Source organism: Pezoporus wallicus, unplaced genomic scaffold, assembly GCF_028554395.1.
Source record: "Pezoporus wallicus isolate ANWC-B61680 ecotype Strahan unplaced genomic scaffold, APGP_CSIRO_Pwel_v1 contig_3817, whole genome shotgun sequence".
In the NCBI taxonomy this organism is placed as follows: domain Eukaryota; kingdom Metazoa; phylum Chordata; class Aves; order Psittaciformes; family Psittacidae; genus Pezoporus; species Pezoporus wallicus.
In genome coordinates this window covers 9404234-9431371 of record NW_026635157.1, presented here as the reverse complement: position 1 = coordinate 9431371, position 27138 = coordinate 9404234, and the positions used below count along the sequence as shown (strand labels likewise).

General features: G+C 40.7%; 1 protein-coding gene across 1 annotated transcript in view; it reads right to left on the bottom strand.

The window, feature by feature from the left end:
* MOXD1 (monooxygenase DBH like 1) overlaps positions 1-20919 on the bottom strand; it is a 49709-nt gene extending 28790 nt beyond the window's left edge. Inside the window, exons 1-4 of the mRNA XM_057408325.1 lie at positions 20644-20919; positions 9094-9240; positions 7468-7635; positions 7258-7341 (exon numbers count right to left, since the gene is read on the bottom strand). Of these exons, the coding sequence (XP_057264308.1) occupies positions 7258-7341; positions 7468-7635; positions 9094-9240; positions 20644-20916 (672 nt within the window). The 5' untranslated portion in view covers positions 20917-20919. The remainder of the gene's footprint in view (positions 1-7257; positions 7342-7467; positions 7636-9093; positions 9241-20643) is intronic.
* Positions 20920-27138: the final 6219 nt, after the last annotated feature.

The following is a 27138-nucleotide window of genomic DNA, read 5'->3' as shown; positions in this document are numbered from 1 at the left end:
CAGTTCAGGCTTGCGCTGAAGAGACAGCCCTCCAGATCAAAGGGCAGATAGCTTACAAGCTCTTCAGCATAAAATGATCGCTTGGTTGCCAATCTAATTTACTGAGGCTGAAATGGCTTTGCAGGGGAACACACAGGAAAATACAGACCATCTGTTTATGTCAGGCTGCATGATGCAATTTGCTAGTTATCACATTTAGCAAAACGTAAAAGTTGAAGCCAGAGAACAACAAGCAGTTACTGTCTGGTATGACTCAAGTTAAAAATCAGTGCCCTCATTTAAGTTCTGACGGCTACAAGCTGCCCGTCTGGCTTTCAATCAATCAGTCTCTTAAACTGGAGTCCCTTTGTATTTTCACACTGGGGTCTTTCGTATTACTAAAGCATTCCACTGTCAAAAAGCAGAGTTACCCTTGGCAACAAGTTTTTTTCGGAGTTTTTACTTCCTTATCAGAGATTGCCCCGAAACTGAAGATGAAGATTAACTAGCAGCTGCTGGTGTACGCTAATACAGGCCTTTCTTTAATTGAAAAGAGGCTCCTTTTTCCAAGGAGATTAACAATGGAAAACTCTGGTGCTTCTATGAAAATATGCCCAATGTACTGCTTCTCAGCTAATGCTAAACAATTAAGTTTTTTCTGGTGATATGCTTGACCTATTTTCACTAGCCACATCCTAAATTCTGTGACAAAAAATTACATAGGGCTGTGGTTGAAGAAAATCAGTTTTTCCTAAAGGCAAATTTTTAACGTATTATTTTTGCAATTTTTGCTCCTATCACAGTCTTTTTTCTCCCCTGACCATTTTGGTGGGACATGCCTCCCCTGATTCATCCATTGGAGAGCTACGTATCTAATTCAGGTCGGTTATCCAGGTTCCCTCATCCATCTGTGGAAAGAGAGGCTGAACCATACAAGGGATGCTTGAGTTCATGTATTTCAGACACCTCCTCTGGGATGATAAAAACAGTTATTTTCTGCCACTATAAGGTCATTCAAGCACCTGGCCCAGACCTGTAGATAAGTCAAGTTATATGAAAGGAAGCCCATCTTTGTGGTTGGAAATTTACTGTCTTTAATATGTTGCCTGAGTTTAATACGGTAGTCATGAGGCATACTTAAGAGATGCTGCGTTTTGACCATGGAGCCTAATCCCCAGCATGGGGTTTCTTCCCCATTTCACAGCAGCACTAAACCTTCTCACTTCACTCTCATAAGCAGGTTCAAATAATGCATGCGAGAGGAGTGTTTTACACAGAAATCCAAACATTTAACAGCTGGCAAAATGCAACCTACTGTCCTCCTTTCTAACGCCAAATGCCCGCTAAAATTGGGCATCCCATTAAAAATGTTCTCTTACAGAACCTGAAGTATTTTATGTTCTTGAGCACAGCTGCATCACAGCCTTTCTGCCAGCATTTCTCTGACTATACTAGTTTCAAAAAATCCGCAAAGGTTTGGAACTATAGGAAAATGACTAATTCTGACAGAAAAGACATGTAGACCCAGCTAAATGGGCCCCTACTACCCAACAGCATTTGTTATTTTACTTGAACAGGTTTTCCTAATCTTAATGGTGAAATTCAATGTCCAGCATGTTTCTGTCTATGGGATTATTACTAGTGAAGCCCAGGAAACTACTTTTCCTGAGGAAAACACAGCATATTGCAAAGAAATTAAGAAAACACAAGGGGGGAAATTTACAGAGTGATGAAACTAGCATGGACACACTATATACTGAACCTGAAAAGCTTCACACAAATTGATTATGGCATATCTGGCCCATAGAATATACACACCATTCTTTCACCAGTATATATTGTAAGTTTTCAGAAGTTTACATAGCATTAACAATTTGCCAGGTGTAGTGGACAGAATTCACAGAAAATCTAGAGACAGTAGAGGAAATACTGTATCTTAAGGGTTTTTTAATTATGGCAGGAAAAAGACAGTGGAACAGATGGGAAAGCTGCGATTAACATGAAGCCAAAGTAATGAAACTTTAGCAGATACAGTTATATTAGTAAGCAATACAATTAAACTAACAGAGGACATGGAGTATTGAAACCTAAGAGAAGGACAGTAATAATAAAAAAGCTGTATCTATAGAACCACAAGTAGAATGAGCAGTAAAAACAAGCTTTGAACGTAAAACAAAAGCTGTATTTACTGAAATATTGCGAAGTATTTCTCATGAATGTGAAACAATTTTCACTTTCATGTCACTGGTAAACATCTGCATGATGCCAGCTCACTGTAAGCAGAAAATAAATTCAGCAAATAGGCAGAAAAAAAACAAACATCAACACATAGTCTTATGAATTGTCACAGTGGTGTCAGCACACACATATCTACACACATTGAATATCATGAAAATCAGACACCTCGACAAGAGTTAAAGGACTTCACAAGTTCCAGTGTGCTGCCACAGAGTAACTCTCTTTTTAAACAGAAAGAGCAACAAAAGACTTTTAAAACGTGTGATTTACAAGAGGGAGGGTGCTGCAGAAACTGCCCTTTTTGGTATGCGCTCCTCTGGGTCAGCACCTTTCACTCTGCAAACCCCGACTCCCAGCCCTGGTGCTGCACAGACTCTGCCTGCAAGGCATCTTCCCACCCAGGTTGCTGCCCTCGAGTGGCTTCAGCAGGGGGACAGAAACCTTGCTATGCAGAAGTCAGCGCACGGACATGTCTGTGTGTCTGCCCTATCAGCAGGTCACCCCCACACACACACCAAAAGGTCCTGCTGGAGCTGAGGCGCTTCCCCTGGTGCAGTCAGTGAAACCAGAGAACTTTCTTTAGGGATGAGATTAAGAGGTACACTCAGGACCAGTCAGAATAATAATACAGAGAACTGTGAAAATCCTAGCAAGAAATAACCTTACTCATCTCCAGAAAGTCTGGGCTAGTAAGTGGGATGCTTTTTTCCTAAGAAAGCTACTTCTGAGAAAGCTCCTGGCTAACTGCTCTATGTGACAAAAGTAAAAATCCCCAGGATAGTAAGCCTGAGGCACATACCACAGCCTGAAGCTCAAAGCAGCTAAACAGGCCAATGCACACATAGCTGTAGGAGAAGTTTGCAGACAGGCTATGATGCATGCTCTCCCATGCAAAGAACAGTCAGGGTCCACCACTCCAGGACCAACCTGCAAACAGCTGATGTGAAGAAAGTCAGCTGCCTGCTATTTATGGTCCAGTGGGAGGTGTCCCTGCCTGTGACAGGGGGCTGGAACTAGATGTTCCTTAAGGTCCCTTCCAACCCAAACCATTTTGTGATTCTGTAATTACTTCCAAGCAAACCCTTTCATCTGTTCTGCGTATTGCTGTTTTAAAAATTGACCTATTAGCCTGATAATGGTTCTACTATCAAAAAATACACAGGAGAGAAAACTTGTATAAGTTTAAAGTATTTTCAAGCAGCCACTGCTTAGCCAGGTAAGCAGCTTGAAGCTGAGGAATGACGTGCTCCACCAGAGTCATAACTGAGCTCGGTGCCTCATATTGGTTGTAATCTGAGTAATCTTAACACTATTATGCCCAGCTGTTGAGAAATCATATTATTTTGTTTCATTTCTTAGCAAGCATAATGTCACTATGAGTTAGATCTCCAGGATTTCCTGGAGGCATCAGAGAAAATCTCGTAACAGAAGGAAGGCACTGTAGGGACATGTAAGAGGACACAATCTCTTCCCTAGGAAAGAAGCTGCAAGAGATATAAAACAAAGGAAGATTAAACAGAAAGTCCTAACCATGGCTGGGTGCCCTGTTATCACAGTGAAGCTCTGTTCTCCATTGGTAAATGCAGCATAAAGAGAAATTACTTATGCATGTCCTTATTCTACCTATGAGATGAACACAAGATTACAATCTTATCTCTCGCACAATTTACATGTCATGAAGGGCAGCTTGATCAAGAACAGTCAATGAAAATATGCTGTTTCTCATTACCCAAGGTTCTCGCAAAGTAGCATGAATATTATGTAAAGAGAAAGAAAAGACATAAGTCTTAAATAATTTACCTATGACTGATTCTGAGTTCTCTTATGCTACTTATCTCGTGCTCACAGAAGAACCCACACCTTGCAATCACTACCCAAACAAGCCCTTTGATTCACTTCAAATCAAAAGCTTCCTCATGCAAGCAATCAGGTAGAGAACTGTGCCTGAAGTGCCTGGAAGGCAAAGGCAGCACATAGCAACATCTGCAAAAAAAGTTTCTCATTGCTCAGAGAGTCATTCAGTTTGGGGGACTTTTTTTTGTTCCATGAAAAGTGTGAAAAAGGAAAAATATGTGTCCTGGACATTCTCACTATTCAGCATCAGAAGTGTTTCACTTGTACAAGCACTGGTCTTGTTTCATGGACCAATGGCTCATTTCCACCTGGGGAACTCCTGTTGTGGTCCTGGTGCACACCCTCCTGTTAAGCTTCACCTAAGGAGATTCAGTTCATGAGCTCCATGACTACTCCATGCCAGTAACCATGCCGAAGTCAGGAGGAATAACGCAAGAATAACTTAAAGATTCACTTCAGAAGCGTGCTTCTCATTCAAACTAAAACACCACTGCAGATGCACCCTAGGACCAAGTACTTTTACTTACACTAGATTGTATTTATGAAATCTATTTGTAAATGCTTTGAATATGTTCTGTGTGACAACATACAGTTACTATTTTTTCAAAATAATGCATGGTCAATGGAAGTTTGAAAGTGTTTTTATTTTGGAATCTGGATTCAGAACCTGACATTTGTTAACCAGAGATAGCTAAAAGTCTTGGCCTCCACCTTTAATGATATGTATAACTTTTTCACAGATGGTTTTCCTTCATTAAAATATTGTGATTTCCTGATGAAATTGGTATTGCAAAAAATACATAATTATTAAAACGTATTATAAAATGTATTATAAAATGCTCAGAGCAATTTTCAAGAATAAAGGAACAACAGAGAAAAGCTGAACAGTATGAAAAGAAATCTTATTGTTGCACCTACTTGGGACTCAAGATCACCAGCAGATCTACACATGCACACAGCTAAGCACACACTTCCATGATGCTGATGGCACGCATGGCCCAACGAGAGATGAACTGCACTTCAGCGCTCTACAGAATCATACAGGAGGACAGAAATGGGCAAAGCCAGCTCATATGTACTCTACTTAAGTAGGGTGAGTTATACCAGAGATGAATTTGTATCATTTTCAAAACCTTTTTTTTCCTGCAAAAATGATATTTTTATGAAAATGGTGTACAGAAGGAATCCAGAATCAACATCTATCTAAGTATTTAACTAACACAGACAGTTTGATCGGGCCAAATATTCATTGTCCTTCTCTTAGTGAAATTCAATCTGTTTGCATAGCTAATATCCTCCGGAGTAGCCATAAGCTCCATCCTTTGTCTATCAGTGGCTTTAGGAAATGTTTAATCAGTATGCATGAGTGCATAGATACAATACCACAACAGCCCTCTATGTGTCATCTACAAAAGTCACATATACATATATATATATAAGTTGTGCCCCTGAAAAGAAATGCTAAGGAAGTATTCCTACATAATTCTTTCTTTCTGTGATCATTTTTCTCTCTCTAAACATTTTTTAAAAGGCAAGATGAAATTTGTTTGCTTTTCTGAAGGCAGTAAATTGCTGAGGATTCTACTTTGATTTCTGCCTTTATAAAAAACAAATTCCTGACTTCAAAATATAACTTGTAAAATTATAACATTCTTCATAAATTGTCATAAAAAAAAAAGATACTAAACTATTCTGAAAAATTAATCAGTGTATTTTTGAGCTAAAATCATTATTTAGCTTCCACCAACCATTTTTAAATGAGCAACTGTATGTGCAGTCAGGCAAAACATTTTAAAAATAAATATAGAAAATACAAATAATAAATAGTTCCAGAGAACTTGTAAGCAGAACAGCTTCCACCAAACTTAACATGGCAAGTATGATTCTGATTGATACACTATTTTGAAGCTCTCTCACTTGAAAGCAGAAAGTTAGGAATCCCAATATATATATACTGTATTACAAGCAAATTCTGCGTTTCATATAGATCTGTGAAAAGAGCTGTCATAAATTTTAAATATGATTAAAGATCAAGTACCAGAAGGCACAAATTTGGGTATTGCAATTCTTCATTCTGATAAAGTGCAGAACCCCACAGTATTTCAGAATAGGTATATAGGTATTACTATAGTATGTATACTAATAGGTATATAGGTTATACTATAGGCATTTCTCAGACATACACTGGAGATCACATGTGAAGTTCTCTGAGTTAATTTAAAATGTCAGTCTTACTGAATGCATTGGAGAAATATAACTGACAATAATAAAAAGAAAAGGAATATAATTGTATACATAAAAGCATTAATAGGTTCTAAGACAGGTAAAAATGAGGGCCAGAGCTATCTCACTGTGCTATCTTAAGCATTTTAGAACAATAATTTGCTGTTCTTTTAAGAGGCCTGCCGTATATTGCTCCTCGGAAGAAATGTGAAAAGTCTTTCCCCCCAGCACTTTCAGTGCTTTCAGTTTTCAAAGTTTTCAGCTTTCAGTTCCAAACCAAAAATAAAAAACAGAAAATGTGCTTTAAGAGAACACGTTTGTGCACCTGGGTTTTGAAATCTTCTTGGATTGCACTGAACCTTGTATGGATGTTGACACATTTTCAATAATTTTTAAATAAACTACAACATCTGTCTTTTTTTTCGATAATATTTGGCTTTTACACAGCTGAAGATAATGATGTCTGTGCGCATTTGATGTCAGCTGGCATAACTCCACTGTGGTAATCACAAGAGGGGTGACTGGAATCAAATAAGAACCTGGCCCTTTGAACAAACTTCACCTTTCTTCTTTTTTTTTATAATCTAAAACTGTTCTCTGTTAAAAGAAATTCATTAAATTCTTCCACGAAAGCAGAAACTCGATGAAACATGCTTTTAGGCAATTTGACTTTGCCTTTGCCAGAAATGTTTAGAGACAAAAAAACAATTTTCAACCTCAATTTTAAGGGAGAGAGGATATAGGGGAAGAGAAAGGAAGGGGCTCTGTCCCTACTTGTGGCGGTTGTCAGGTCCTAGGCACACACGTACACATGCACATACACTTACACTTGACCCATGTTTGCCAAGACAGACAAGAGGTATTGTTCTCCCTCCAGTAAGTAAATTTTGAAAGTGCAAGAACTGATTTGAAGCATAACTGTTATCTAAACTTCTTTAAATTTGCTTAGTCTGAATCACTTACCTTTGTCACATGATGCTTTTCATGTTGTACAGGAATCTTAAACATTTGGCACCAGTATGTTGTATCCTTGTCTGGTACAGGCACCTGTCTTAATAAAAAGGGCAAGGACACAATATTATAAAAGTCACATTACCCTGCTGCATAAGCCCAAAGCTTTGGCTACAAATTTATCTCCATTTCTGCATAAACCCAAAACCCGGAGTAACTTACGTCTTTGTTTGTCAAGTCAAAGTATGGCAAAGAGGCAAATAAGACTTCTTCTTTCTCAGGATTCAGTAAACGGAGACTCTTTGTACCACGATTAGACCCATGGTAGTTTTGACCTGCTTCTCCCATGTCTTTGTGGTGGTATGCCCATATTACCCGCACTGTGCTCTCCTGGAAAAGAAAAACCCACAAAAACAACAAAACCAAAAAAGTCCGTAAGGAATAGGAACGAAATCTTCTTTACATAGTTCACATAATTCCTGTGATAGCTTTGATGTCAGTGTTGCTGTATTTGAACAATGTCAACATGTACTAGAGAATCAGTCAATCAGTCATCTACGGACATAATCTTCCCTTTAAAATTATAATGTTTTATACTCATGGGGGTCATTGCAGATATGCAGAAGATAAATCTCTCTCTGGTAGATTCCTTCATTAATGTTGTGAATTTAAATCTATCTACAAACAGCAGACTCACAAAGAGGTAACCAGCTAAATGCATGAAAAAATAGTTTTTTAGACATGTCATTTATTTGGCCAGCAATCAGAAGGTTTCCCAAAAAAACCGGCACAGCTCTGTAAAGATGTGAATACCTTCTGTGGACTGTTGTCCTTACATGCTAGGGAAGATAAACATTCAATTACAGAGCAGATCTGCATCTTAAAAATCAGTCTACAGCCACAGCACAGAGCAATTCTCTGTAAACCATTCTCAGGTTACAATAATCACCCTTGAGAAAAAGTACTCTAATAAATCCTGAAGTGTCCCACAATGTTAAACTACACTGAGAATCTGGAGCAGGTGTGGAAACCATAGATCCATTGACTGCTTAGAAATCTGGCTGTTTATACAGCTGTGGTTTGCTTCCTGCATCTTTCAGCTCATCATGTTGTTATTATTGCGTATATTGTAAAAACATGGATAATGATAATATTGTTGAACGACTATAGCAAGGCTTTCAAAATGAGTAGTAAACAAGCCAAAGCATAGGAGGCCTTGAAAATCTCTCTAACCTATCTGTCATTTCCAATACAGAAGTCATCACCTTCATATAATTTAAAATTATGGTTAAGAAATAGTACAGCAGTTCCTAGGGCAACAGAAGAACTTACCATGAGAAGTATTTTACCATAGAAAGAAATTTATGATAAAACTCTTCAAAGTCTTATTTTTGAAAAAATAAAAGAAACATATATACTTTAAATATATCTGCTCCAAACTTTATTAAAAGTCTATCTTTAAGATCAATTACAAGTTAGCATAGGACCTAAAAATTATTTCTCAAGCTGGCATCTCTTGAATGATTGTAACTGTAGGATAGGGGACTTTATTGCCCAGAGGTACCTGTTTCAATCCTGTGTTCACTTCACGTGTTAGAAATTAGAGAACATAATGCACTAGAGAGTGGAAGGACAAAGCAAGCTGAAATTAAAACATAAGAGTTTAATAAAACTAGTGCAAGTATTTCACCCGGTTCATTTAAGTTGACCAACCAGATGTTTTGGAAAGTGAATTTCTCTAATTCTGTCCTTTTACTAAGATGAGATTTTAATAATCAGCTTCATAACCACATATATATATTTAGTCTATATTACTTCATCTCACCACGTATAGGCAGATCCTCTTACCGTTATGCTCTTGTCATTTGTGTCACAAGTGTGCAGTTCTCTGCTAAAAGCCAATATTGTATGTGTACTGTTTTCCATGGCATACTCCAGATGGTAATCCTGTTGAGGGTCCTTTTTGAGCACTCTGTTTTCATCTGTAAAATAATCCTGTTGAAAAGAAAAGATGGCCCAGTATTAAATTAAAAATTAAACTTTATATCCAGTACTGAACCCTCTCAAAACACGCCTTTATGTGAAATGATGAACTGTTTTGAGGTGGTATTAAACTTGTTTTTATTGAAAATCTCCAAGAAAGCACGCCTGCTTGCTAAGCAGCTTGAAGAGTATCTTGAGTAACTTTAACACGTTGCCTGTACCTAACTCCAGAAATAAAAGCTATACCCAGCAACCATCATAACTGGGATGTCATGGACTTTGGGAGAATTTACAGAGAGAATGAATTTCAATTCATATTCACATCAACAATATTGCTATTCCCTCTTCTCCCAACTTCTCCTTTGTTTTGTTCTTCCCCACAAAAAGCAAACCTCTTGAATGCACATTGTCTGGAACCAGAAACCCTACAGCTTAACTAGCCCAAGAAGTGCTCAGTTCATACAAAAGATGCTGGGTTGGGGCTAGGTTGGGGTTTGGGAGCTGTTTGTAAGAAAGGCGCTCCATGTCTAGGGTTCAGCAGAGGCATGGTACAATGGAGGAGCGGCTGCAGCGATGCTGGGTCATTAACCTCCTCACCCCAAATTCCTGCAGCCCCTGCAGCTGGGATCCGACCTTCCCTCTCCTCCTACTCTGGCCACCTGGAAAAGGCTGGCCACCGCCTCAGATGTGCCTCCTCTGGTCGCCCTCCTTTGAGTTTTAGGCTGTTTCTGCCCAGTTTGGTATAGGGAGGGAGCTTTTAACTAATAGATGTATTTTTCACACCGAACAGGCAGGCACCATTAATTGTGTGGTGTCCTTCACAAAATAATGCAGTGTGGGCTGCTCCTGGAAGGCCTTTACTTCTGCAGCTGTTTAGACCTCCATTCACTTTTAGAGAGATTTATAGCTTTCCCCTCTTGTTAAAGTGAAGGTAAGCCAGCTGAAAAACTATAAAATGTTATGCCCAAGTATTCTGATACCAGTAAAAGTAGCTGATACCTGATTAATTTGGTAAAGGATCATTTAGGAGCTGTAATCTTAAGCTTATACCTCCCCGCCCCAGCTATCTGTGTGTGAACAAGACCACATGCATGCCAGTCAGAGTTCACAAGCTGGTTTGCCTTCTGTAGACATACAAATAACTGCATGATTAAACATTTCATTAAGATATACTAATTTGGGTAAAAATTTGAATAAACTTATCTCAGTCATAACGCAGTTTCAAGGAAAAAAGGGTAAAAAGTTGATAATTTTTTATCAAAATCAAATAAAATTTTAAATATTAATATAATAATATAATAAAATATATAACATGACATAAATTATTATATTAAAATTTAATTCTGTCTTGCCAAAACCACTGAAACAGTTTGGATTTTTTCACTCTGGAACAAATCTAAACTTCAGAAATGTTGAAAGCACCAAAACGGTGCTTCTTTTCCTGTCAGTACTTGTAATGATTCTAAATGAATGAGTATATATGTGAAAGAATACACACATGGAAAAATAATTACCAAAAAGAGCAAAAGAGAGGTCTGGGACCTGAAGCTGTATGCTGAAAGGAAGGGAACTGATGAGTTATGTTTGTTTAGAGAAATAATTTTGGATTTGCTTTTCCAGATGGAAATAAGGGTGTGTTCTGGGATGGTTCTTGAAGATAGGTACTTTATGGGATCAAAATGCTCCACTTTATCCCTGCATCAGAGCTTGGTCAGAGGCAATGTATGTCTATAGACAGCACCATTCCTGCTCTGAAAACACTCCTCAATGGAACCTCCATTTCCTTCTTAAAAATAGTTAGGGTTTGTCTGGATAAGAAATGTAAACTTGTCAGCATCAGCTTTTAACAAAGTGTGATCTTTGCTGAAATGTTACACTGCATCAGAGGAAGGCACCCTTGTATTAGAATAAGCACCAACACATTGAATTATTGAGGAATATGAAATCAAGAACAGCTTTTCCTCATGCGAACAGGTTGAAAGTCTTTGCCTGAAACTGGCGTGAAGGAAAGCTGGGAGCTGTGAAGCAAAGTTAGGTGTGCACACTGAATTATTTTGCTGGTGAACTTCACCATCCCTTAACAAGTCTAGAGAGCACAGCTGTAACCAAAAAAAACCTCTTGTGATGTAGACCTGACTTCCATGAGCCTGCAGGGAGCATGCAAAAATAACTCAAAGAAGGTCTGTAATTAAGGTATTAGCTCAGATGTGCCTTGATAACGTGATTGTCAGGGTCATTATTTCACTCGCCTGGATGATAACCAAAGGCAGGTCAAAGCTCTGGCTCCCTGTGAGGGGCTGATTTTGTGTCTGCTGGCAGATGCATTGGAGAAGGTAGTCCAAAAGCCCACACCCCAGGAGAGGAATACGCTGCTCCCTGTGGGAAGAGCTGCACTGGGAAAGCTGTGTTTGGTACTCACAGCGCTGCCTGCCCAGGAGCTCACTACCTTCCCCTGCTGTTGACACTGTGCAGCACCTCATGCAATGACTCACCTTTAATTATTTTGTGGGTAGATGTTAATCTGACCAACTAACATCAATCTTTTCCATGTGAATATTTCTGTGAAGTAATTAATTCCTTTTCTCCACTTAGTTTCGCTGCCTGACACACGCCACCTGGAAACAACCCTGGAATAGCAAGGTGATGAGAATACCTGGGAAGCAAACTTACGTAGTACCCAGGAAGACAGAGATGTCCATTTATTTCCCAAGTGCTGCAACTCCCCCGAGTGATGTTGGACTGCCCAAGAGGAATCAAGTGTGAGTATCCTTCCCAGGAACTATTTAGGAGTTAGCAAGCTGCCTCTATTACTTTATTCTTATTCCTTTGTTGAAAATATCCAGATGTTCATCACAAAAAAAAAAAAAAAAAATTCTTGAACAGCTCAAAATTTGATTGCTCAACCTCTCACAAGAAATCTGTTTATCCATTTTAAAACAAAATAAGGCCACACTGCCAAATTACACCAACTTTGATCAATGTACTCATCAGAACTTAAAAGCCTTTAAGAAGTGTATTTATGTACAAAACATAATGAACAAAAGGAGGTTATAAAAAGTGAAGACACACTGACAAACTGTGATGCAGCAATTTCTTGGAATAGGAAGAACAAGTTAGTTGTAGATACAGCTGTATAGATATGTGTATCTTTATACATCTCCTATGCTTTCAGAGCATTTTCTACTCTTTCAGAGTAGAAAAATAAGACTAAATTGAAGTTCTGCTCCTATGGTACAAATGCAATCATAACTACCACATTTGGACAGCCTACACTCCATTTAAGTCCTTGTGCCTACTGAAGGGAGAAAGCTGGGTAGCTCTGAAGGCCTTTGAAAAGTGACATAGAGGATGGATTCACCAGGACCAAAGAGCGGATGTCAGGCATCTGGGCTTTGGCTGAACTGAGGATACCTAAGTATGGTTTGAAACTCTCCCAGGGCTGGACTACTGTAATACAGAACTCATCTAAAGTCACAAGTTTCATTCATGTAATTCTGTAGACAAAGGACTGAGACATTTTCATCAACAGAATTACAGCGCTTTGTTATCTGTCACACATGGTCTGAGATGTGCCTCGTATTGGAAGAGTTTGTTATTAAGAGGTAAGAAAAAGCTCTAATGTGGCAACCTCTTTTACACAGATTTGGTTTTGCTATCCCATCCAGCTAGGTACAAAACTTGTGTCTTTTGTAGGATAGATTATACTGATACAAGTCCCCCTTAATTGCAGGGAGTCCCAGAAAGAGCTACAATCATTACCAAGTGCTTAAAACTTAATTTCTGAAACACTCACAGCACAAACCTAACAATATGGATTGACACACTGATTCGGAGCTTGCATCCAGATTCTTCAGTTTCTCATATACACAAAAGTATATATCATACATTAAACGAAGATAAAGCTTTCAAGTTTCACATCAATTTTACCGAAGTTTAAGCATTACAAAAAGAAAAGGGTGAAATGACTGTATTTTTCTAGTATGAATACTTTATTTTAGTTATTTAAACAGTGTTTAAAACACTTCAGAAGTGTTATTAGTCATGCTACATAATAACAGCTATGTTATTTTTACTTCAGAATTTGCTTATGTAAACTATTTATGTGTGAAACATTTAAAGTTACCGTACTCTCTTTGATACTATTGCACAAAATGGCATATTAAACTCTGGACTTGTTTGTACAATCAGTGAAATAATTAGTCATCTCATTCCTCACATTACATAGAAATTGAAACAACAGATGGATGATGAAAAACCTTCCAGACTTACAAGTTTTTTTCTATTCCTTTCCATATGCGAAACAGATCATGTTATACTGTTTCACAGGTCCCATTAACCTCTCTCTCCCTTAAAAAACATGTTTTGTGGCATGTATGGTTTCTGATTGCTGCTGTACAAATAGTCAGGGAGAGTAATTTCTTAAGGATGGGAAAAGACGCAGGTTTCTCCCTGGAGAATGTAAGCACAGCTGCAGAGGGAAGCCTGACCCCAAAAGCATTATCAGCTGTCATCGCAGGCTTGAACAGGTGTTCATGGGACTCCCTCCCCAGATCTTTACAATGTACAAGATTGTTTTGTTTATGATACCCACTTCCCATTCTAAGTTATATACAGCTCCCTTCAACCTCAAGGAGCATAAAATAACTCTCACGTTGTGGCCTCATCCAGCAATCACCCTGCAGGCTTGGCTTAATAGCTGGGATTTATACACTGCCTTTCTCTAACTGAGAGATGGGAGCTGTGTTGCAACCAGCCCTCACTGATGGTCTGTAGCCAACCCATGCAGTTTCAACTATCCTCAAACTACCAAAGTGATGCCTTTGACCAGGACTGAAGACAAGTTTGGCAAAAGGAATTGGGAAGCATTAACCAAGATGAAAGTTGGCGCAGGACAGGATCTATCTTAGTATAAACAGGATGAATAAATAGCTACAGTATGCAAAAGAACTGACCAAAATGTGTGTTTGAAATAAGCACCAAGCTATCCCTCTCTGGGTTTCCAAAAAAAATAACTGTGGTTAACATTTCTCTGTTTTATTGTCGTATTCAATTTAAATGGAATCCTGCTGTTCATGGTTCCAGCACACACTGGATATTGCCACCAAAAAGAAGCTGGTTTTACACTGTATTTGGCAAGAAGCAAACAGAGCATGAGTTTACAAATAAGCAAACCAAACTTTTTTTCAACCTCAAATAAATTTCAGCCTGAGTTTCAGGCAAAGATCTTACTATGCTTTTATGTTAGGGAAAAGCAGAGCTCAACCACAGAAAATTAACACGAAGCATCACTCCTCTGTATAAGAACACCTTGAGAGCATTCCAGTTGACTGATCAAATCTTGGGCTTGGCCACAGATGAAAAAATAGCCTCAGAAAGGGTACAGCAAGAGCAATCAAGCAGATGCAAGAAGTTCCTAAAGTAAGTGAGATGGGCAAGTTCAGCAGCTGCCCTATGAGCAGTCTGCTTGTAATTAATTAACTGATTTTGGTTTTAATTATTATTATTTTTTAACCTAAACAGCAGATTATCATGCAGTGATTCAGTCCTTGCCAGGAATCTCATTCACACAGGCAGTTCCGAGAAGCTGCGCACAATTCCACATTTCCTGGTACAATTCCAATTAAACTGGCTGGAGTAAATATGGATTATTTACTTCAAGCTGTAATACTAACTTTGACAAGGACAGAAATATTTTATCTGTAACAAATAATTCTCTGTGTGTCTTCATTTTAGATTCAGACATACACGTATACACCTATACATGCACAGACACACACATTTTCCACTTGTGTATTTACAGATGCAGTAATGCATGTATGTGTGTGTACATGTACATATATTTTCTTTGCAAAAAGAGGTTGTGTATTTTTTACACATGAAACATAATTATTTACTCAGAGACATATCTTTCCTCATTCAGACTGTGTCATCTGCATACACTTCAGTGTGTTTCTTGTATCTTGTTAAATGCTGCCCAGGGCAGCTTCCTGGTAGCCTTCAGCTGGCAGTGATAACACTTGGTTTCTGTGGCATTCCTGGGAGACACAAAATTATCATTTTCTCCACACACATGTGAAAAACAATGAAATGTGGAGAGCTCCCTAACTTAGTGCACAAAGGCGTCAGAAGCACAAGTGGTTAGAAGCTGAAAGACCACATCGCTTATCACTGTGGATAATTTGACTTTGCAGAAGGACCTATCCAAGTCTACATCAAGAATAAATCTTGATTTAAGAGGTCATATTCCAGTTATATCAGAAGCTATAAAGCTAGATTAAAGGCTGCCTTAACACAAACAGACTAGACAAAACATGTAGCAAAGGGAAAGAAAACCTGTAAGTAGGAGATACTGCGTGATCCAATCTTAAAACTGCACCTTATCACAAGGAAGACTCCTTACACAGGAGCCACATTTAAGCAGTACAAGTTTTCTTGGTTTAATTACTTTAATGCAATTATGAGGAAGCTTTAAAAATACTTAAGGGATTTTCAAGCACAACTATTAGTGATACTTGTTCACCAAATTTCTCTGTGTGCTTTAGAAAATCTCCCCTCTTCCCTCCTGTTAATATTGAGAATGAAATCATTCCCCAATTATTTTAAGTCTCTGCATCACTCACTGTGGCAACATTTCCATAGTGCCCCAGGTACTTATTTTTGGGAGCTGTAAAAGAATTTCATTTTCTTTGTTTTTCCAAAATCCAAAGGACAAGGAAAAAAAAAAATCATGAAGAACAAAAAACCCTTGCAAAACAGCCCTACTCCCCAAGCCTGCAAAATACAAGAGCTACAGAATTCTTCTCATCTTTTGTTCACCAACTGTTGTTTCCATGTCCCAACTATTGTACCTCTGAAAGGGAGCTACAAAGCACCCAGCCAGTAGAGATGTACACTGGAGTGTCTCTTTGTGCCTCACATGGAAGCCAAGAGGGACACATTAGTCATCTGGAGATTCTGCCCCAGTGGCCAAAGGCATAAAATACCTCCAACAAAGCCCCATCTAAGATATGTCAGTGTGGCACCCGCTTTGCATCTCTTTCTTGGTGCCTTTCAAATTGTTTTCTAAACAGTTCTTTTGTTGCTGTTGGCATGAGTGCACTTAAAAGCAGCATATCGTTAAGTACAGAGAATGCTCACTGTTTTCTGTCCTTTAAAATCTCTTCCAAGTACTTCCCTATGAGCAATTAAGCTAACTCTATAGGATACATTTGATAACAGATATTCTTTAGTTTGGGTGACAGTTAACAAGCAAGGCTGTAATGAATAATAAAGTACTTTTTAGTGACACACAGTCCCTATTCACCCTAAGTAGGGACTATTTTTGTGCAAGTTCAACAGAAGATTCTAACAATGCAACCCTCTTGTATAATGTGCACAAAATAGGCATTCATCAAGGAGGATTACTCTCCCCAAAATGGGGCTCTCAGCAGCTACGTGCTGCGGGTGGGGATGCACAATTCCAGACAGGGGTGGAGACCGAGGAAAAGGCATGGGTCTAGCATGAAAATGCATGCTGTGTCAATTCATAAGCATAAAAGAGATGCATTAAAAAAAAAAAAAAAAGGAAAGGAGAAGGAAAACAAGAGGAAAGAAAACTAGATGCAAAAGCTAAGCCTGCCCCAAGAACTTTTATGACAAGTAACACATGCTGCAGGTGACCATGGCAATATTTCAAGGTAACATTTTGCTAAGTATCAACTCTTCTTCCAAGTCCACTCCCTCCCTGTAGAGACAAAGGCAGCTCCTGGCTTTCCAACACCAGCCCCCACTGGGATCTTCTACTTGTTCTCAAACACACTGACCCAAAACTCACATCCTCTGCTACTCTGTCACCACAGGACTCTTCACTAACATGCGAGTATAATCTGTTCACTCATCTTTTTTTCCCCTTCTGCTGGGTAGAGGTACCTCCTTCATGACAGTGCAGTAATGTTGTACGTGTATTCATATGTATTCATGCTATGCCCTCTACATCTTCCCAAAATACGTCTAGGTTCCCACTCCAAATACTGACCTTCTGAAGCATTAGGATAGTAAATGTGTAATTCTCCAACCATTCAAATGCTCTACAAAAAACTATTCTAGTGCACCATGAAGGTTTGTTCTTTGTAGCACTTCATAACACTTTTCACCTTGGTATATTTAGAGAGAACTAAACCTCAGACTTTCAGATAATTTTATCCTTTACTTATGCCAGACACCCTTTATCTTAAATACAGCTCAAACACAGAAAAGCAATCCAACACAAATGACTCACTACACCCAAGTTCAGGATACACCTAAAAACTGGCAAAGTAAATCCCAGTCTCAGATACCCAGAATTTTGAACCACCAGATGTTTTTTCAAAGCAAGCACTGCCTGCCAATGGTGGGAATATCATCTACTTGCTCTGAGAGAATGAAGTGGAAATGTTTTCTCTCTTCTCTGAAAACTCTCTGGAAGTTTGCCTCTACCTTGATACACAGATCTTCCATAGACTACGGAGAATCTGCTTTTACCTTTACTGATGGCCGAAGCCTACATTTACATGCTTGTTCTGAGAAGAGGACTCTTCCCTCCAAGAAGATGTTCTATTTTTAAAGGAGAAGAGAGAATTTATAGGGAAAAAGAGTCTAAATTCTCCCAGGAGACTAGCAATTTCATTGCCCACTTGAAAGGCTATAAAGGTGTTTCAGAACATCATCTGAAAATCAGACCACTAACAAGCATCTCGAAACTTTCAAAAAAACCAAAAAATGACCCTTCTAAGAGTTTAGACCACGATGCACATTTTCCGACTGATGATCATGGAATAAAAACATATTTCTAAAACCAAAAAGAAAAGTAAGCTCTTTCATTATAGGGTGTACTTATTTTATGGAGTGCAGCTAGGCATAAAACCACATACTTTCAAGGGTACTATCTATGAAAAATTCTTTCTCAGTAGTAAATAATGTAAATGATGCTGATGCACACTTAACACAGAACATGGTGTTAAAATATTAACTGTATTTGCTTGTCCAGTAAAGGGAAGAATTAAATATTATTGAAATAGCATTCTAGAACAAGTTCTTCATTTTATAGCAATCCCGCTGACTGGACAGAAAAAGCCTTTGGACAAATTTTGTTTCTTCATGATCTTTGTTTCTGTTCTTTCCTTATTGGTGCAAGTTCAGAAATATTTTAACTGAGCAGCTTTTAGAAAGACCTCAGTCCAGTTTAAAAAGAAACCTTGCTGCCTAGAACTGAATAAGGAACAGGCATGGAGAAAACCTCATGCTGCAAGCAAGCTTAACAGTTTTTCTTCTGTGCCTTACATACTCAAAAGTGCAACAAAACAACTCATACGTAGCTCTTAGAATAAGGTATGTTTGTGTGCTAAATTAGGGTTTCAGAAAAATATCTGGTGTTCTGTAACAGGAGGCACTTGCTACAGTCCTTCCCTCTTCTAACTCAGTTGTATCTGTCATAGGATGCCAGTGAGTAAAATATGTGAAAGAATGGAATTAATGTGGGTTCATTTTTAGAGGATGGTGAACACTTCTGAGGGATGCAGAAAAGAGCCACAAAAGTGCTTTGAGTGCTGGGGAAAATGTCCTGCAGCAGGATGCTTAAAGAGGTCAATGTACTTATAGTGTGTAAAAGAAAATTGAGAAGTGATTTGATTACAGCATATAAATAACTTTATGGAGGTGGGATGTGGGGGGAATAGAATTTTTAATACAGTAGAGAAAATACATAGCTAGAACCTGAATCCAGACAAGCTAATACTGGAAATCAGGAACAGCACAGACTCTCCATTGCCACAGACTATCAAGGGAAGTGATGGATATTCCATCACTGGATGTCTTTACGCTGCGTTTGGATGCCTTTCTAAAAGGCTTGCTTTACCCTAACAGGATCTATCAACTAACCAAGCACAAAGTCTGGGTTTCTTTCAGTGGTTAATAAGTTTATCTTCCAAAGTGTAAAGCTCCAGAAAGCTTTACATCCTGTGAGCCAAGAGCTCGTCGCCTGATGACCAGAATAGGGGTTTTTTATGTTTTATTTAGACTTTTCAGGAAAAAAAAAAAAAAAAATTGAAATATGGAGAAAAAATACTCTGAAAATCAACAGTCTTAACTTAGTTAAGACAAGTATTTGCCTAACTTCATATAGCAAATTTACAGGTGAAAAAAAAAATATGCTAGCAGCTCCCTTTTTTCAGAAAAGTTTTGATTTTATAAGATCTTGATAAATATTAGGGAGAACATATTAAGCATTTATTCTTCTTAGGGTGAAATGTTAATAAACATCCATATTCTTAAATAAAAAGCTCTCAAAATTTGAGCAGCAGCTTCAAAGATCAACTAGCTCTAATACAATGAAGAAAAGACAGACAACTTCTCCTAGACCAAACTCTTAACAACTGGGTGTTACTCTCTTCTTAAATCACCTCTCTAAATGTTATTATTTAGGCAACTGGGGAGAACAAGGTGTCATGCCTGGCCTGATTCCCCCTTCACTCACCCCTAGGACAAGCTCCTCCAAGCTGGAGCTCAGGTCGCTGAGAGGCGACGGATGGTGCTGGTCCCTTCCTTTCTCACAGCTCATACACCACCAGTGCCCCTCAGATGGGATGGTTTGCTGGAAGCCCCAGCAGAAATTATGTCCCATGCTCCTGCTTCCAGCCATAGCCCTGGCAATATCTAGACACCTACAGAAACATACTTAGAGAATTATGCCAATACAGTCAGGGTCCTCTGAAATTGCTTGAGAAGAACAAGCACAAAGACCAGGATCCACAGTGGTTACTCTGTAAATCCTTTCAATACCATGGTCAAATCAGCTCCAGGTGAGGAAAGGAGGAATACCAGAGCGAGGAACAGCATCGGCTGTGCCCCAGCAGGCTGGGAAGCTCGTAGGATCGTGCCCTCACGCCGGTGGGATTACAAAGAGACAGGTGAGCCTGCACCGAGACGGCCAAGTGCCCTCCCTTGCTGGCAGGGTGAGGGGAAAGGAGCCACACCTCGCTGGGAGAGACTCTGCCACCCTTCCCCAATCATCCTTGGGTCTGAGCTAGGGGGGCGGCAGGGAGAGAGCGCCCAAGGGGAGAGAAAAGTGCTGCTGCATTTTCTGGGTAAGGAGGAAGGAAACTTGACACCTTTGACAAATCCTGTGTAAAAGTTTAGAGGGAAGGTTAGCAGGGAGCGGATGGAAAAGGAGCAACTCCTCCGGGGGGGGGGAGAGGACAGAACAACAGGGGTACCCCAAAAAATGGAAGAAAGAAGCAAAGAGGTTCGGAGATGAGAGGCGACGAGGCTGCAAAAGAAAGAGGGGCAGGGAGAGAGGGGCGTCTCGGGAGAGAAACAGTCGGGAAAGGCGGGCGGACAAAGAGGGTCCGAGACGGGATCGGAGCGCCGGGAGCGCTCCCAGGCAGGGAATCCGGGCCTTACCTGCAGGTAGGGCTGGCCCCGCTCCACGCCCCCCACCACGATGTCTGCCGAGGCCATGCCGCCGCTGGCCGAGAGCCCGAAGCCCACGTATCCGCTGGTGCGCACCTCCAGGCGGAAGGCGAGGGCGCTGCCGCGCCGGCCCCAGCGCAGGAGGTACGCGGCCGCGCCGTCCAGCACCGCGCTGTGCGGGTAGCTCCGCGGCGGCTCGGCGACGGTGGCGGTGGCACACAGCAGCCCGCCCAACACCAGCGCCCAGGGCCGAAGCCGCCGCATCCTCCCGCCGCTCACTAGCGGCTGCGGGTGCCTCTGTGTGTGCCCGAGAACTCGTGTGTCCGGACGTGTGCGCGCGTGTGTGTGTGTATGCGCGGAGAAGGGGGGCCGTGTGCCCCGGTCACCCCGCCCCGCTGCGGGCGGCTCCGTGCCGGCCAGCCCCGTCGGGGCAGCACGCACTCGGCAGCAGCTTTGTTCGCTCCCCGCCCCGGTCAGGCGCTGCGGCCGCCCCCTGTTCCCCCGCGCTCCCCATCGGGGCAGGGCCGCCCCGGCAGCACCTGCCGTGCAGTCGCCGCGGCTGCGGGGCTCCCGCGGGCCCTTCCCGGGGAGGCGCTCGGGGTTCGCGTTAAGGGGTGCAAATCCTCCTCCTGACCTGGAAGCGTGGAGGAGGTTGAGGATGAGGCTCCCCGCTGCGCGCCGGTCCTACGGGAGCGTTAACTCCAGTGGATGAAGTCCGCGAGCGGAAGCCCGGAGCAAAGGAGAGTTTTCCAGCTCTCAGCTGCACCTTCCCTTAGTGTGAGAGCACGGTGCCGCTGCCGGGCGGCCAAGCAGGAGATCCCCGTCGGGAAGAGTTATTTTTGCTCCGTCCGTAAGTGGATACTGAGGAGCTCCAGAGCGATTTGCACTGAGAGGGCTCCAAAAGCACAGCCCAAACCCCCACCCCGGTCCCCTGATCCCCGCGTCTGTTCCCACACGGCTGACGGGGACGCGCTTTCATAACAGGAGGTGCACCCCCTTCCCCTCCCGCGTACCCTCAACTCTACCGCTATTCGGTGGCAAGGTAAAGATAAGAAACGTGGTTTTGGAGGAATGCTCCCCAGCCCCTTGCAAATTAGGACGGAAAGAAAACAATGCATAGCACCCACAACGGGGAAATCACGGGCCACAAGAAGTCGTATTGGCCTTTGAAAGCTCCAAGCAATGCAAAAATCAGTTTTAAAATGAAGGTGTGCTGTCTGAATTGTGTTTTGCTCATGATTAAAGAAAAGAGAAAGAGCCTGGCAATCAACCGAAATGAAACATTAATTCTATGAAAACCAATCAAACTAGTACATGAGGGAGATTAGTAATGCTTCCTTTTTAAGTTTTTGCATAAAAATATTTCACAAATATCACTGGGGCTTCCAGAATATCACCACCTACTGTGCTGTGAGGAATGCATCAAACTACAAAACAACCCATGGAAAAGAAAATGCTTAAAAAATGATAAGCACCAAAAATTACTATCACCTAAGTCATCATAAGAAATAAGAAAACCATTAATAGGAATCGGTGACATGAAAATGGTTTTTAAATGGAATAGATTGGCGTGATCCTCCTTCCAATTACAGCAGTAACTTCAACAGTACAAAGTTAGATGACTGACAAAATAGAAAATGGTGAGATGCTGAGTGTTTGGATTCTCTTCTAAAAAAGTGCTAACCCCTACAAGTACATGTGGATTAATATAAGGAGAAATTACAAATGTGCAGTACCTCGCAAGGCCAAAAGTGTGTCCTCAGCACCCAGCTGGGGGATCACATCCTTTGTAAAACTTTGTGTGAAAGGAGGAATACTCAGAACAGTTACAAAAAGGTATGTTTCTGTCTTCCAGGGGAAGGGACAAAGAAGGAAGGAAGGATGGTTCTTAAAATCAGCTTTTTTCATAATTTTCTTATCAGACTGTATGCTATGTTTTTACATAACAGAAGCCCTGGATAAAGTTTCACTCATGTGGACATGACAAGCTCATACAACACTTCACTTTTTTCAGAAAGAACAATTGAATTACACATCTGGTAGGAGAATTGCTACCCTGCAACTACAGCAGTGGTCACTGAAGTCCAACTAGTGTTTCCTATTGCATGCACTGTAGAAGCATTTGAACAAAATAAAGGAAAATACTCACTGTAAAGTACTCCATCATGTCTCAGTTTGATAAGGATGGAACTGATGACATTTTAGAAGCCTGTACACAACATGGAGTATTGATATATAGGGAAGGATGATGGAATATCCCATACAGCATGCTGTGCTGCATGGCAAGCAGAAATAGGGTTCCTTCCCCAGCCAGCCTGCATGCAGGTGCCATGAAGGAAGCAGAGCTGTAGGTAGGTGTCCACTGTTTTCAGTAAGAACTGTGCACCTCCCCTTATGAAAGATTGGCCTCCATCCCTTGCACCTCCATCCAGATCCCTGCTCCTCTTACAGCCCACAGGCACAGACAAAAGTGAAAAACAGGCTCTGATGAGCTCAAACTTGGGGTCAGCTGAGATCATTCAGTTCACTCAGCCAAAAGCCAAAGCAGCAGGATCAGCTAGTAACTTGGACAAACTGCGGTATCTCAGCCAAGCCAAACCAGAGGTTTGTTATAGTGGGTCTGGTAAAAGAGGTTTCACTCACAGGAAACAGTCTGCTGTTTCTGGTGAGTTGCAGAGACCTTGGTGGTGGACAGCCCCTGCACAGCCTGGCATGCCAGTGTCCTGTGCTGGCAAAGCCTGTGGCCAGGGTGTCTCTATTCTGTGGCTCTGGAGCTAACTCCAGATTGCTTCCAAGCTGTATTTCCTTTTGTGGAGGAAAATGTCATTTTGAAGCCTGAGAACTGGAATGGAAACAATACTCATGTTCTTGAAATCTCCTGTGGGATCAAATGATCATCTCTTCACACAGCTCAAGGGTCAGTCTGCTGCTTCTTGGCAGCTCTTATTCCCAAAAGCCCTTATTCCCAAAGCCCTGTGACCTTCGACCAAAACCTGGGGTTGCTGGTAAGATCTCTTCAACAGTGGAAGCACACTCAGCGACACAGTTCACCCCATCATGCTGGCCATGTGCAGACTAGTAGAAGTGCAGGAATAGCATCTCTATTCCTTTCCAGCCTCCAGCAGATATTTTTCCATTAAAGCAAACCATCCAAATGGTTTTGCAGAGCTGCACACTTGATCTACAAATATTGTGGCAAAACCAACCTTTTTGAACTTGCTGCTATTTATAATCCCAAGAACAATACGCATGTAATAAAACTTTCCTAGTAGAGCTAGAAGAGGCACTTTGTGGGTAGAGAAGCACAATTCCCAAAACTCACATTAAGTGACTTTGGTGACTTCACCAAAAATCCTTTGCATCATTAGGAAACCAAACATATGAAGAAAACACAGTCTAAATCTGAGCCTTGGCCTAAAAGTAATGCTGCTGGCAGGAGCACAGGGTGACATCAGATGACCACCTTCTCCTGGCTGAACTCGGTCCCACCACTTCTCGAGTAAGGCAGTCATCTAACCAAGCTCAGCAAGTGTTTTTCTTTGTAAAATCTCTCACTACTGTTACTGATGATGATATTGCCAATTGCTCCCTCACATGAACAGCACGGTTCATGTACTAAATTGCTGATTAAAAAATGGCACCTTCTTTTTCACTTGAAGCAAAAAAGCACAAGATCTATAAAGCATTAAAACTTACTAATAAGGTAGACATCTTTTGATACAAAACAGTGCAGTTTGCTGTAGGAGTTACTCTGCTTATCAATTCCCAAAAGTGTAAGAAGAGAAAGAACACGGCACAGCTGAAACAACAACCTGTGACTATCCAGAAGAGTGGCCCTCAGCTAGAGAGCTAATTGAGTTGCATGAGAAACAAATCTTGAGAATCACTTGAAGCCAGCAGTGACAGCGGGTTTCATAAGGAGCAACAACATGACTGTCTTCCCCAAACACACCGCTTACCTGAGAAACACTCCTGCACCAGATACCCCTTGTCTAATTAGTATAGAATCATTTGAAACACTCAAGGACCTTTCAATGCATGCAAATACTTCACATACAAGTGTGGCACCAAGTACCTGTAATGCTGTGAAGAACAGTACATAGCACCTATTGTAAAAAAAGTCTGCTATGAAACCTATGAAAACATTTAAACTGTGCATGCCTTGTGTGACAAGCAGATGGACAAAAAGGTAGAACTACAATTACATGTGTATTATCTTAGTAAAAATAGATATGAAGCATATGTAGCATTTTAAAATGCTACTTAGACTTAAAGGTACATATGTTAAAATGTATTCCTCTTCAGGGAACATCAGTGTCAGAACAGATCCACGCAGTGAAAAGTAAAAAAGCTGAGATTGGGTTAAATTCAAATGAAAGGTAATCAGTTCTTCCCCGTACCTGAGGAGATACAACCGTGCAGAAATGCCACTTCTGAGGTATCTCACTGTGAATCAGCTCCCAGCACCACACTGCATGACTGACTGCAGCTAAGTGCCTCCTTTCGCAGAACTGCTCGTAAAAGAAGGGAAAAGACAACAACCACAACCAAGAGAAATGAGAGACTCTTTGCTGTAAAGCCTTTCGGCTTTCCCAACTGGCCTAATAAAACTCTTGCCCTCCAATTTTCTCTCCCAAGAGAAGTAAGAAATTTTTATGAACTTGAGTCGAAGTATTTGGAAATTTGGCAACGTGTGCAGAAGCCAGCCTGCCAGTGAGGAAAGGAAAGGCTAAATCATTCTGCAGCGCCCCAAGCATAGGATTGGGAAAAAAAATTTTTTCTAACAGTGATTTTATTTTTCTGTCCTGGGGCAAGTCATTTAAAACATCAACTGACATGAGTCCAAACTCATCATAAGGATAGCTGAAAGCACATAGTCTTTATTTATGCTAGTCTGAGATTAACAGAGCGTTTAAAATGTAGGTTTTAGGTAGCACAGCCCAAAAACTATTCTAACTTGAGCCAAATCAAACTGCTTCAAGGACAGAAGGGTAGAAATCACCCACCTCTGTGCTCACTAGTGCCAAGCATTGCTCCCAGCTCCAGTAGTTAATGTATATTATTTCATAAAATTAGTTTGTATGCCAACCTGAAAGTAAAAACAACTCTGTCTTCTCTACTAGCCCCAGCAAAAGAAAAAAGCAGTACAAATATAAAAATGCATAGAGTTAAAAAGCCGTTCAAAAGCCTTCATGTAATTATGCTGTTTGCAGCAATCAATTAAATTGTAGGCTTTTTCTACTTTAAAATAATTATTAATAATGTAATACTATAATAAATATATATTATAATAAAATAATTTTCAAGTACTGGTGAAATGGGGTGGAAGAAGGACAAGGGGAAAAAATACAAACTTTAAAGACCAAAAGATGAAATAATAGAGCAAATTCCAGGAAAATGTATACTGAAATGATGGAGAGCTTGTATCCCCACTTTGATATCTGAGGCTTCCCTTTCAGAAGGCTTCCATTTTCAGAAGATACAATGGGGCCGTATACTTCCCCTCTTAGATCTAGTCAATGCTTATGATATCTTTTCAGAAAAACACAGGAATACATAGGAACAGTAAATGCACAACTTCTGGTGCATTTACATGGGCATGTTGCTGCTCTCCGAAGTCCAGCTTCAATAAACATGAATAAAATAAGCACGACCATCTGTTGTCCTACCTTAATTGAGTAGGTTAAGACAAAACAGTTCTTTCCAACTTGAAGGCCTGTTTTCTGTAAGTTAAATGTTTAAGAGCAGCCAGATCAACGTGTGTGCCCGAGGAAATGTTTGGCACTGGCGGAGGCACAGGTGGAACATTTCCACCCTCTTCTTGAAGCAATCTTGGCCTTGGATCAAGACAGAAGAGTTTTCCAGCTCCTGTTGTGCTGGTAGTAATGTTCCCTGGGAGCCCATCCTGCTGGGTCAGCATTTCAGAGACTGTTTTAGGTTCAACCCACACAGCTTCCTGCTCTCCATCCTCCATCTACATTGAACACAGGATTGCCAGTGAAGCTGGGTTTATTCTGTGTAGGTGTTATCCCACTGTAACAAGCTTCCAGCTGAATCTGCAAGCTACTTCTCTATCCTTCTTGCATCGTGTTGATGTCAAAACCTAGATTTATGTAGGTCATTCCAATAGGGAACTAGAAATCATTGAATTAAAAGAATAAACAAAACGCACTTCATGTTCACAGGTGAGAACAGATTTCTTGTTGCCCTCATTTTAGCAAGGTGGTGTTGCTATTGGCTAAGTAGTTTATAAAACATTTCGAGAAGACTTTTGCATTAATTATAAATTAATAATCAATGCTCAATATTTGTCAATTTCCCGAATGTAAGCTAAATTGCATAAGAGAAGAGCCAGAAGGCGGCTAACCCATAGAAGTGCACCACAGAGAACAAGAGACATTAGAAACAGGCTTAAACAAAATGTTTCTGTGTCTCTGGGATATCCCGTTGACTGCAAATGGCCAGAACAGACAGCTCTTGCTAGGC